Source organism: Rhinoderma darwinii, chromosome 1 (genome assembly GCF_050947455.1).
Source record: "Rhinoderma darwinii isolate aRhiDar2 chromosome 1, aRhiDar2.hap1, whole genome shotgun sequence".
Classification (NCBI taxonomy): domain Eukaryota; kingdom Metazoa; phylum Chordata; class Amphibia; order Anura; family Rhinodermatidae; genus Rhinoderma; species Rhinoderma darwinii.
The window spans coordinates 484782156-484795021 of record NC_134687.1 but is presented as its reverse complement, the minus strand read 5'-3'; the positions used below and the strand labels follow the sequence as shown (position 1 = coordinate 484795021).

Sequence of the window (12866 nt, the reverse complement as noted above, 5' to 3'; positions counted from 1 at the left end):
AGGGGGAGTACTGTTAGGGATCTGCCAGGTACTTCATCTAGGTATACTCCTGGGATTAATCAATCCACACCTGAGGCCAGACCTGTTCGACTGACACCATCTCCCACCAACCAGGGTGGCAGGCTCAGGAGTGGGAGAGCCTATCGCGGCCTGGTCTGTCGGAGTTAGCTCCGCCCCCTGTCCTTTATTACCTGCCCTGTTCTCTCCCTCAGTGCTTGTAATTCTTTTGGATTCCTGGCCCCACTGCTGCTTGCTCCAGCCTGCTTCTGCCGTGCTTCTGCCTTGCTGCAGTTCTGCTTGACCTGCTTTGCTTTGCCCCTGGCTTGCTTCTGTCTCCTTGCCCGCTTGGGTGTACTCTCTTCGTCCTGGTCCTGACTGTCCGTTCGCCGCTCCGTTTCCTCGTGGCGTTCCGTGGCTACTGCCCCTTCCCTTGCATGTTCCCTGTTTGTTTTCCTGTGCACTTAGACAGCGTAGGGACCGCCGCCCAGTTGTACCTCGTCGCCTAGGGCGAGTCGTTGCAAGTAGGCAGGGACAGGGCGGTGGGTAGATTAGGGCTCACTTTCCCTTCACCTCCTTCCGGCCATTACATCTGGCCATTGATTTCAACGGGAAAAACGGCGTTCTGTTCCGACGGGCCATTTTTTTATGCGGCCGTTTTGAAAAACGGCCGCGTAAAGAAACGGCCGAGAAAAAGAAGTGCCTGTCACTTCTTGAGACGTTTTTAGAGCTGTTTTTCATTAACTCTATAGAAAAACAGCTCCAAAAACGGCAGTAAAAAAACGCGAGTTTGCTTTAAAAATGTCTGAAAACAGCTCTGTATTTTCAGACATTTTTTAGTAAGCGTGTGCACATACCCTAACTGTTCTCATAGGAAAAAAAAATGTTTAGAAGTGTATATATATATATATATATATATATATATATATATATATATATATATATACATACTGATTGGTCACTGTGTTGTTTTACCGTACTGCCCTTTTGGCCTCATTCCAAACCATAATGTAAATGCCTTGTGTGAACCCAGCCAGAAGATGTATCTATGCATCTGTATAATGAATTTCCCCACACATAAACAGTGGATGCAGCTGTTCTGCACATAAACAACAGACTCTGTCCTTTACTGACTTCTTCATGTTTCTCACAGCTGTTTGGTGCTGAACATTGGATCCCAGATTACAACAGACCTCCAGTTATATAGCCCTGGTGGCTGCGCAGCCTTGCGCTTGTACAGCACCATTGTCTTTATGATAACATTTTGCCTTTCAACCATAGGCATTTTGGTAAGTAAATACAACATGACATTCAACGCCCTATTTCCTCTTTTGCATCCACTTGGAGACTTATATAAAGAATTCTCATGTTTTTTCTGATCTTTGTAAATGATCAAAGACCACTTCTGGTAGTCATAGGATGATGCTGAATATTAAATAGCCATTCACCATACTTACACCCTTGTTGGTACAATATATGAAGTGACTAATGAAAGGAAAGGAAAGAAGCGAAGAGAGCAGAAAGAAGTGGAAAAAAAAAAAGAGGCTTGTTGAGAGCCGGCGTTGCCTGTATGATCATCTGCGGTCTCCTTGCAGAATCTTGATCCCGGGCAACCAAAAAATTCAGACTATGCCTGTTTAGATATATGTGAACTTATTATTTTTATTAGTTCAAAAGGAATTGTGGGAGATTTTGAGGAATTACAAAGGCAGGGTCAGGTACCATATAAACAATAAGGTGGTTTTCATACCCTTAGTTGCGCCCATTAAATATGGTAAATGTATCCCCTGCGTTTCTAATTGAAAGGCTATGTACACCTTTGAGGGCTGCTCTTTTTTTTTTCTTTTTTTCAATAAATAGATCAGTCAGTGTGTTTAGTGTAACTTCTTATTTAGTTTTTATTTTGGTTTTACTTTTGGAGATACAGCTGTTCTGTATTCTCTATACAGAACAGCTGTATCGTTCACTTTACACTGAACCTGTCACTCCTACGGACCTGACGGGTTCAGTGTCGGCGATTCCTGCGTGTCTTATGAACTTAGATGTGATAGTTTACAGGTGGATCCTCCGTAACCCGCCGTCACTGAACCTGTCAGGTCCGCGGGACTGACTGATTCAGTGAATAGCGAATGATTTTTTTAAATAAAAACGAATTACAAATGTATGCTAGTCACACTGACTGATTTATTTATCGGGGAAAAAAAAGCCCTCAAAGGTGTTCATAGCCTTTAATGCCTGACATGCTTCTCTGTGAAGGTTCTACAATAAAAACAACTTTGACCTTAAAGCAACCCTCCGGTCATGGGACATCATTTTAAATATGATGGTGTATATGGAGTCATGTTACCTGGTGCCCCCTAGTTGTGCCCCTCTGCTGTGAATCTGCCATTTTAGGGTTTCCCTTCTGGCCTGTCCAAAAATGGCTGCAATGCTTCTTAGACTAAGAATCTGAGACACTCCCATGGTTGTCGGATTGGCCAGAACTGCTCACGTGAGCAGTTCAGTCCAATCCGTGAACAGAGTGAGTGTCTTAGACCATTGGCCATTTTGAGACAACACAGAGGGGACCCTAAAACAGTGGATCTGCGCCATAGGGGCACATCTGAAGGGCATTAGGTAATATTACTCCATATACCCCATCACATTTATAACTTTCTCCTGACACTGGAGGGCCGATTTAAACAGTATCAGATAAACTATAGGGTAATATGGTATTTATGGGAAAACTTGTGTCTGCTGTAAATCAAATCAAATAAGTAATCTCTAAGGGCTTTGGAATTGAAAGATTGCAATAATAGCAATCTTCTAACACTAGGAGTAAATGTATATGACTGCAACCGATAGTCTCAGTGTATAGAGCAGGTGTTCAAAGACAATTGTAACAGCTCAATTGTTCTGCAGAAATCTAAATAGTTTATGCTTTAGATACATACCATATCCTAAGATGTTTGAAGCACATCAGTTGTTTTAACATTTACTTTATTCCACAGTAGTAAAACGGCAAGTAGTTAACCTTAATGTCTAAAATGTAATGTTTTGGATAAGTCATCTTGGCAATCAAAAAAATACTTTAACTATTGTGACCCTTAATTAAATCATGCCGAGAACATGTATATTTTATCTATTTCCAGGTTATATTGGGTTGCACCTACAGATTATTCCGAAAGAATCAAAAAGACTCAAGATCTCTACAAGACCATTTGGTTGTCATCACTGTTACAAAACATAGCTTGCTTCTGTTTCCCTCCATCTTTCTCATCTGCTGCTTACCAGGTTAGTTTGACATAGACAAGTCCTGCATTCAGTATATTTGGGTTTTCTTTTCTTCTGGCAGCAGACACCATTTTAGTCTTATTTTGATTTTGACAGGATCATTGTTTTGACCCACAACCGTTGCAGTACTGGACTTATTAATTATAGGGAAATATTAGATAATTTTAATGGATCTTCTTGTAAACATATGACTTAAACAGGACAATGGAGCAGTGAGGTGGATCTTCTAGAATATATCTTACACTCTAGTGCTAGCAGGAATTCCTTCTAAGTCATAAGTTTTTGTGTGTGTTTGTTACCATATCTTACTTAGTAAAATTAACTTTTTTTTGTATTTCTGTATTTTATTTGAGAATTCTAGAATACACTACAAGAACCTCTACATATTTACTTGTACATTATAGGGTATAATAAGCAACAAAACACCATGTCACTTCTTACAGTAACATCAGAATTCCTAATAACAGAAAATACTCAAATGCAGGAACCTAAAACATTTGGGGTTTGGGGGTGACATAAGTACGAGTAGCACAATTCTGGCTTAAAGCTTCAGCTGTTACTTTTAGAGCAAGTAGTTACTTTTAGAGCAAGTAGTTCCCTCTTGCTGGTTTTGGTACTTACAAGATCTAAACCAACCATTGAGTTAATTTTGCCCAAATAATAGAACAATGCTTAGGGCTCGTTCACATCTGCGTTCGGGTTTCGTTGTTCTGCTCTGTCATAAAACCAGAACAAAGAGAATACTGGGAGCTAGGGATCTGTTGCATGACCGGACCAAAGGCACCCGACGGAACTTCTTGAATTTAATGGGTTCCGTCGGATCTTCATCGTGGTTTCCTTTATTTTGACGGACATAATAGCTCACAATGGAGTCTGTGATGGAAGACCCTAACGGAGCCTCCGACACAACTGTGAGAAATTCTAAAGTGAAAGGTTAACCAATATGTCTATAACATATATTACTTTTAGATATTCACATCTGGTTATATTGAGCAGAAAAATAATTCCGCAGGGAATCCTATTGTGAAATGTTAGAATTAACTTGTGATAGAAATGTTCTATTCTAATACGTATTATTCATATTTGGTAATTGAATGTATGCATGGACGGCAATACTTAAGATGTAATAGTTCTGAATGTGTTTATATTATTACAGTTGTTACACTGGCCCTTGTTAGCGTGAAGGGGATAAACAATTGCTACCAAGTATGGTGCTATATCCAGGTGAGTTAATAAGAATGACCTTTAACTTAAATGGTATTTAATTTTTCAGCAAATAAAGCTTCATTGTACAAATCACGTATACATGCTGCAGAATAAACCTCATTCAGATATAGATTGTTCAAAGACGGAAGAAATTTCTGCGAATGAAAAGAACCTTATAGTGACAGATCCACTTCAATTAGTTTTTTGTTTACCAATTCAATCCTAGTTTTTGGTACAAAGTATTCCTCACGGCCTCATACGGCCATGTGAGTGAAAGATTGGGAAGTTATTCCTTAACTCCTTAACGCCGAAGGACTGATATATCCGTCCTCAGCAGCTGCTAGTTCGCGCAGGAGGACGGATATATCTGTCCTGTGATGGCGTGGGTACTGACACTGTACCCACGCGATCAGCGTCAGGAGCACGGCTGTTATACACAGCCTGGCTCCTGCTGCGACTGCCGGAATCGAAGCGCGCTCCGATTCCGGCAGTTTAACCCATTAAATGCCGCTGTCAATAGTGACAGCGGCATCTAATGTGTTTGACAGAGGGAGGGAGCTCCCTCTGTCACCCGATCGGCGCCCCCGCAAACAAATCGCGAGTCGCCGTCGGGTTTCCATGACAGCTGGGGGTCTAACAAAGACCCCCAGGTCTGTCTTCCTCAACTGCCTGTTAGGCGATGCCGTAGGCATGACCTAACAGGTTGCCTCTGAGTTTTACACTGACAGGCAATAATGCTTTGGTATACTAAGTATACCAAAGCATTATATATGCGATCGGCACATCGCATAGTGAAGTCCCCTGGTGGGACTTAAAAAAAAAATGTCAATCAGTTAAATAAAGTTTGTTGAAAAAAAATAATAATAATTACAGTCAAAATCAAATAAAACTACTTTTTTTGCCCAAAAAGTGGTTTTATTCAGTAAAAGTGTCAAAACAAATACCACATACACATATATGGTATTCCCGCGAACGTAACAACTTGACCAATAAAATGAACACATTAATTAAACCGCCGGATGAACGGCGTAAAAAAAAACGCAAAAAACAATGGCAAAATTCTCTCTTTTCTCCCATTCCCCCCATAAAAAATAAAATAAAAGTTAATCTATAAGTCCTATGTACCCCAAAATAGTACTAATGAAAACTACACATTGGCCCGCAAAAATAAAGCCCACATACGGCCACATCGACGGAAAAATAAAAAAATCACGGCTCTTGGAACGCGGCGATGCAAAAACAAGTAATTTTTTTCTAAAAGAGTTTTTATTGTGCAAACGTAGGAAAACATATAAAACCTTTACATATTTGGTATCCCCGTAATCGTGCCGACCCATAGAATAAAGTTAACATGTTATTTACGCTGCATAGTAAACGGCGTAAATTTATAATGTAAAAATTAATGCTGGAATAGCTGCTTATTTTCAATTCTCTCCTAAAATAAAGTTAATAAAAGTTAATCAATATATTGTAAGAATCTAAAAATGGTGCAATTACAAAATACAACTCGTCCCGCAAAAAACAAGCCCTTATACGGCGATGTCGACGGAATAAAAAAAAAGTTACGACTCTTGGAATGCGACCGTGAAAAAACAAAAAATAATCCTTGGTCATTAACGTGCAAAATGGCTCGGTCATTAAGGGGTTAAGTCGGAAAATAGAAAACAAAAACCTTTTGAGAACAATCTTCCTCCATTGAGGTAATTACCATCAGTTTACTTCAAACTGGTTTTGAGGACAACATTGTTGTTTACACAGGCTGCTGCAGCTATATCCACTTGGATTTTGCCCAGGTTTTTTTCCGTAATTTTCTGGTGGTTTTCCAAAAATAGAATATTTTTAAACATTTACCTAAGCAAAATGATATGTTTGGTACAGAAGATTCTACTTAAAACTGTTCTTCTGTAACATTGACACTTATGACTCAAGACTTAGTACATTGTGGGGTTAAGGAGATGGAAAATACATTCTAAGCGAATAAAAGACATCAGTTTTTTTAGATACTGGACAACCAATTGAAGAACACTACAGTTTTGATTACAGCCAGTCCTGCTGGTCCAAAACTCCTGACCTGGAAATGTAGAACTTAGTTTCAATATTGAGTTAGAAGTATGATCATCTTATTGTTTCACCTACTTGACATTACATTACCATGTTCTATAAAACAGGAGGCTTGAGGTGATGATGTTTAGGTTCAAATGGGCAAACATGTTAATCCCTTCCTGCCGCAGCCATTTTTCAGATTTTCATTTTCGTTTTTTCCTCCCTACCTTCCAAAAGCCATAAGTTTTTTATTTTTCCATCAATATAGTCCTATGAGGACTTGATTTTTGCGGGACAAGTTGTAGTTTTTCGTAGCACCATTTATTGTGTCATATGATGTACCAGGAAACTGGAAAAAAATTATTTGCGGGGTAGAAAATGAAAAAAACAGCAATTCCTCCATAGTTTTTTGCGCTTCGTTTTTACAAAATTCACTGAGCAATTAAAACAACATGTTAACTTTACTCTGTGGGTCAATACGATTACGGCGATACCAAATATATATAGTTTTTTCTATATTTTATTACTTTTACAGGTAAAAACCTAAGTGTAAAAAATAAAATTTATTTTGTGTCGCAAAATTCTGAGAGCCATAACTTTTTTTATTTTTCTGTCGATTAAGTGGTATGAGGGCTTATTTTTTGTGGGATAAGCTGTAGTTTAAGCTGGGGTACATGTGACGTTTTGATCACTTTTTATTTCATTTTTTTGTGGGAGATTAGGTGACCAAAAAATAGCGATTCTGGCGTTTACAATTTTTTTTACGGCGTTCACTGTGCGGGTTAAATAATGATATATTGTAATAGTTCAGACTTATATGGATGCGGCGATACCAATTATGTTTATTTTTTTTATTTTTGACTATGCTCTAGGGGGAAAATGGGAAAGTTTTTTTTTTTTTTTTAACTTTTAATATTTCATTTTTTTTTTACATTAAAAAAAACCCCTTTATTTTACACGTTTTTACTTTTTTTATTAGTCCCCCTAGGGGACTTCAACCAGCTATCGTTAGATCGCTTGCACTATATACTGCAATACTAATGTATTGCAGTTTATCGTGATTCTGACAGGCTTTAATTAAGCCCTGCTGGAGGCAGAGCTTAATAGGAGCACAAAGATAGCGGACCTGGAGGCCGTCATTAGGCCTCCAGACAGCCATAGCAACCGTCGCCACCCCGCAATTGCATTGCGGGGGGCGGGATGAGCTGTTAGAGGGGGTCGCCCCGCTCTTTCTAACGATTTAAATGCTGCGGTCACTATTAACCGGCATTTAACAAGTTAAACGAGCGGGTTCATGCTCGGGCGCGATCCCACTCGTTACTCTGAAGTGTTGGCTGTAACATACAGCCGACACTGGTATCGGTGAGCCCGTTCCATACTTCCCCTACCCGACTTTGGCGTATGGATACATTTTTTTAAAGGTCATTTTATTAACACCTCATAACAAACAGCGGTAACAAGTACAAAGGCAGAGAAGCCTGCATAATACATAGAGGAGACAATACAATAGTACCAATGTATAAGGTCAATTATCAATTGAAACATACAAATATTGTTTTGACACATCAATATGCATAGGTATTAGAAAACAAAACTTAAAAAACAGCCTTTCTTTATCAGCAAAAAAATATACAAGAGAGTACCCGCGAAAGGAGAAGAGCTGTGGAGAAGTGGGGGACACAAAGAGATGGCAGCAGAGTCCACATCCAGATATAATGGACAATATCAAGTTAAGAGCGAGTATAAGAGTTGGCCACCCAAGAGTACCATATTTTCATCAATTTGTCAGGACATCCACGAGCTTCATATGTGAGTTTAAAACATGGGAGGGTTGAGTTAACCAACGCAATCTATGAGGATAACGTAGGAACCTTAGGATGTTTCAAGTGCAGGAGTATAGTTTTTTTTTAGCATAGAATAATAGTAGTGTCATGAGAGATCTAACAGCCACAGTAGGAATGGTTTCTTCCACCAGCAATAGGAGACAATTTCTAGGGTCAAGAATACGAGGGAGACCTAGTTTCCAGCACAACAAATTCAGGTACTTCAGCCCAGAAATTATAATAATTGGACATTCCCAGAACATATGCAGGAAGGAGCCCTATGCTCCCTGGCAAAACGGGCAAACAGGAGTAGGTATACTTCTTATTCTAAATAATTTGGAAGGAGTGTAATAAATTTGGTGGAAAAATTTCACTTGAATAGGTCGGTCTCTTGTAGATATTAAGGGACCTGTCAGAGTAGATAGCATTTCTTTATGATCATCCACAGTTACAGAGGGAAGAGTCTGAGACCATCGGTTCAAGACTTTGTCAAGTTTATTGGAAGATACATTAAGCAACTGCCGATAAAGTGTGGACAATGGTTAAGCCAACGTCTCCTGTGTCACCCAATCATCCACCGGGATTACATAGTCTGACATTATATACTGCAAATTGCGAGCAAAGAGCATTTCTAAGCTGAAAATAGCGGAACCTGAGATGAGTCGGAATCTGATGTTTGGATCCAAGCTGTGTGAAAGTGGCAATCTTGTCCTTCACCACCACATCCTCCAAGGTCAATAACCCAAGGGTCGCCCACTCACTAGGGTTAGGGAGTCTTCTTAGCTGCGTTAAAAGCGGGTTATTCCATTGTGGCGTTCTAGGTGACCAGGACTCCTCCTCTGACTTAAATAGCAGCATTGATCTCTGCCAAACCTTTAGACTAGTCTGCATTGGGTAGCATAACAATACTTATGGCCATTTTGTGCACAATATTGGCAAGAGTGGATGATGAATGCTGTGAAACACACAAAACATCCTATCACTAGAAGTCATGAGGGCGAATATGGCTTGTTAACAGGAGCCATCTGATTGTCCCACCCATTTAACATATTATGGGTCTTATTGTAAACGAGTGCCGATCAACGAGACAGCTCGTTGATCGACACTCATTTGCTCCTTTCACAGGGAGGACGAGTAATCCTTACTACTATCACTAGTCTTCATACATTTCTATCATGTTGGCAGCACGTCTCCCTGTTTACACAGGGAGATGTGCTGCCTGCAATGATAATATTTCTTGCAGTATAAATGATACAATCAGCCGATGATCGGGAATGAGCGTTCACATGAATGCTTGTTTGCCTGATAATTGGCCTGTGTAAAAGGGCCTTCAGACTTTGTTCACACTGCCACCAGAGCCTCTGTTAGCAGTTCCTTCACATTTTATGGCAAGTATAGTGCAGCATGCATCTTTAAGCATGCTGTCAAAATGTCAGAATCTTGACAGATCCCATTGTAAGTCAATGCGGACCGATGAGCTCCGTTGGTATACAATGTACAATGAATCCGGCACTCCGTCGTGGCTTCCATTAAGGAATGAAAGCCATGATGCACATGTGAACAGTCTAACCTATCTAATTAAAGGAATGAATCTTTAGTTCTAGGACTGTCTTCACTATTAGGGTATGTTCACACGAGGGCGTCCGTAACGGCTGAAATTACGTGGATGTTTCAGCCTGAAAACATCCTCATAATTTCAGCCGTAACGGCATGTGCAGGCGCTTGAACGCCGCGTTGATTACGGCCGTAATTAGCGCTGCTATTCATTGGAGTCAATGAATAACGGCTCTAATTACGGCCAAAGAAGTGACAGGTCACTTCTTTGACGCGGGCGTCTATTTACGCGCCGTCATTTGCCATCGGCGCGTAAATTACGCCTCGTGTGAACAGACAAACGTCTGCCCATTGCTTTCAATGGGCAGATGTTTGTCAACGCTATTAAGGCGCTATTTTCGGACGTAATTCGGGGCAAAAACGGTCGAATTACGTCCGTAATTAGTGCGTGTGAACATACCCTAACCCATATTAGCTACCGTAAATATATCTGAATGTTAGTGAGCTCTTAAATTAAAAATATCTTATATATAAGTCTTTTAAACAGTAGATTTTATTACTTGGAATTTGATTACTAGATACTTGGTATTTGTCTGCAGGATTGCTTCTTTTATTCTCTATTCTCACACTAAACCATTTGTTAATTTATTTTTCTCACATTGATATTAAAATTAAATGACCAAAACTTCTGTCATTTCAGGCATTTACTGCAGTATCACAAGGATTCTTTAATAGCTTGGCATATGGATGGACACAGCAAATGATTCATTGCCTAAAACAAAAGGGCTGCCGCGATGTGGATACCCAGACTCCCCTTCTACGCTCTCAGAAAAATCTTTATGCCAGCATGCAGACGTCTGACGGACCACGCTCTGTTTCTGCATTTTGATGACCACCACAAGAAACCATGGATGGTAAAGGACTCTTAACCCCTTAAGGACGCAGCCTAGTTTGGGCCTTAAGGCTCAGAGCCCATTTTTCAAATCTGACATATTTCACTTTATGTGGTAATAACGTCGGAATGCTTAAACCTATCCAAGCGATTCTGAGATTGTTTTCTCGTGACACTTTGGGCTTCATGTTCGTGGTAAAATTTGGTCGATATATTCAGTCTTTATTTGTGAAAAATTGCAAAATTTAGAGAAAATTTACAAAAAATAGCATTTTTCAGAATTTAAATGCATCTGCTTGAAAAACAGACGGTTATACCACCCAAAATAGTTACTAGTTCACATTTCCCATATGTCTACTTTAGATTGGCATCGTTTTTTGAACATTATTTTATTTTTCTTGGACGTTACAAGGTTTAGAACATAAACAGCAATTTCTCATATTCTTAAGAAAATTTCAAAAGCCTTTTTTTGAAGGTGCCAGTTCAGTTCTGAAGTGGATTTGAGGGGCCTATGTATTAGAAACCCCCATAAAACACCCCATTTTAAAAACTAGACCCCTCAAAGTATTCAAAACAGCATATAGAAAGTTTTTTAACCCTTCAGGCATTTCACAGGAATTAAAGCAAAGTGGAAATGAAATTTGCAAATTTCATTTTTTCTGCTGAATTTCAATTTTATTCAATTTTTTTTTAGTAACAGAGAAGGTTTTACCAGAGAAACACTACTAAATATGTATTGTCCAGATTCTGCAGTTTTTAGAAATGTCCCACATGTGTCTCTAGTGCGCTCGTGGACTAAAACACAAGCCCTAGAAGCAAAGAAGCACCTCGTGCATTTTGAGGCCTCTTTTTTATTAGAATATATTTTAGGCAGCATGCCAGGTTTGAAGAGGCGTTGAGGTATCAAAACAATGGAAACCCACCAGAAGTGACCCCATTTTGGAAATTACACCCCTCAAGGAATTCATTTATGGTTTTTGTTATCATTTTGACCGCACAGTTTTTTCACAGCACCTATTTGAATTGGGCTGTGAAATGAAAAAAATGATATTTTTTCCAATAAAATGTCATTTTTGATCAAATTTTCTTATTTTCACAGGGAACAACATACCCCATTTTGTTGCCCAATTTGTCCTTAGTGCGGCAATACCCCATTTGTGGTGATAAACTGCCGTTTGGGCCCATGGGAGGGCTCAGAAGGAAAGGAGCGCTATGTGTTTGTTGGAGTCCAGATTTTGCTGGATTGGTTTTCGGGTGCCATGTCACATTTGCAGAGCCCCAGAGGTATCAAAGCAATGGAAACCCACCAGAAGTGACCCCATTTTGGAAACTACACCCCTCAAGGAATTCATTTATGGTTTTTGTTATCATTTTGACCGCACAGGTTTTTCACAGCACCTATTTGAATTGGGCTGTGAAATGAAAAAAATTATATTTTTTCCAATAAGATGTCATTTTTGATCAAAATTTCTTATTTTCACAAGGAACAACATACCCCATTTTGTTGCCCAATTTGTCCTTAGTGCGGCAATACCCCATTTGTGGTGATAAACTGCCGTTTGGGCCCATGGGAGGGCTCAGACGGAAAGGAGCGCTATGTGTTTGTTGGAGTCCAGATTTTGCTGGATTGGTTTTCGGGTGCCATGTTGCATTTGCAGAGCCCCAGAGGTATCAAAGCAATGGAAACCCACCAGAAGTGACCCCATTTTGGAAACTACACCCCTCAAGGAATTCATTTATGGTTTTTGTTATCATTTTGACCGCACAGTTTTTTCACAGCACCTATTTGAATTGGGCTGTGAAATGAAAAAAATGATATTTTTTCCAATAAGATGTCATTTTTGATCAAAATTTCTTATTTTCACAAGGAACAACATACCCCATTTTGTTGCCCAATTTGTCCTTAGTGCGGCAATACCCCACTTGTGGTGATAAACTGCCCTTTGGGCCCATGGGAGGGCTCAGAAGGAAAGGACCACCATTTGGCCTACTGGAGCTTTTCTGGTGCTAAGTCATGTGTGCAGAAGCCCCTGAGGTACCAGTACAGTTGAAACCCCCGAGAAGTGACCCCATTTTAA

General features: G+C 39.7%; 1 protein-coding gene across 1 annotated transcript in view; it reads left to right on the top strand.

The window, feature by feature from the left end:
* Positions 1 to 10965, top strand: part of TMEM116 (transmembrane protein 116) — a 99129-nt gene extending 88164 nt beyond the window's left edge. The window contains exons 8-11 of the mRNA XM_075854774.1: positions 1151 to 1286; positions 3129 to 3270; positions 4427 to 4494; positions 10597 to 10965. Of these exons, the coding sequence (XP_075710889.1) occupies positions 1151 to 1286; positions 3129 to 3270; positions 4427 to 4494; positions 10597 to 10785 (535 nt within the window). The 3' untranslated portion in view covers positions 10786 to 10965. The remainder of the gene's footprint in view (positions 1 to 1150; positions 1287 to 3128; positions 3271 to 4426; positions 4495 to 10596) is intronic.
* Positions 10966 to 12866: the final 1901 nt, after the last annotated feature.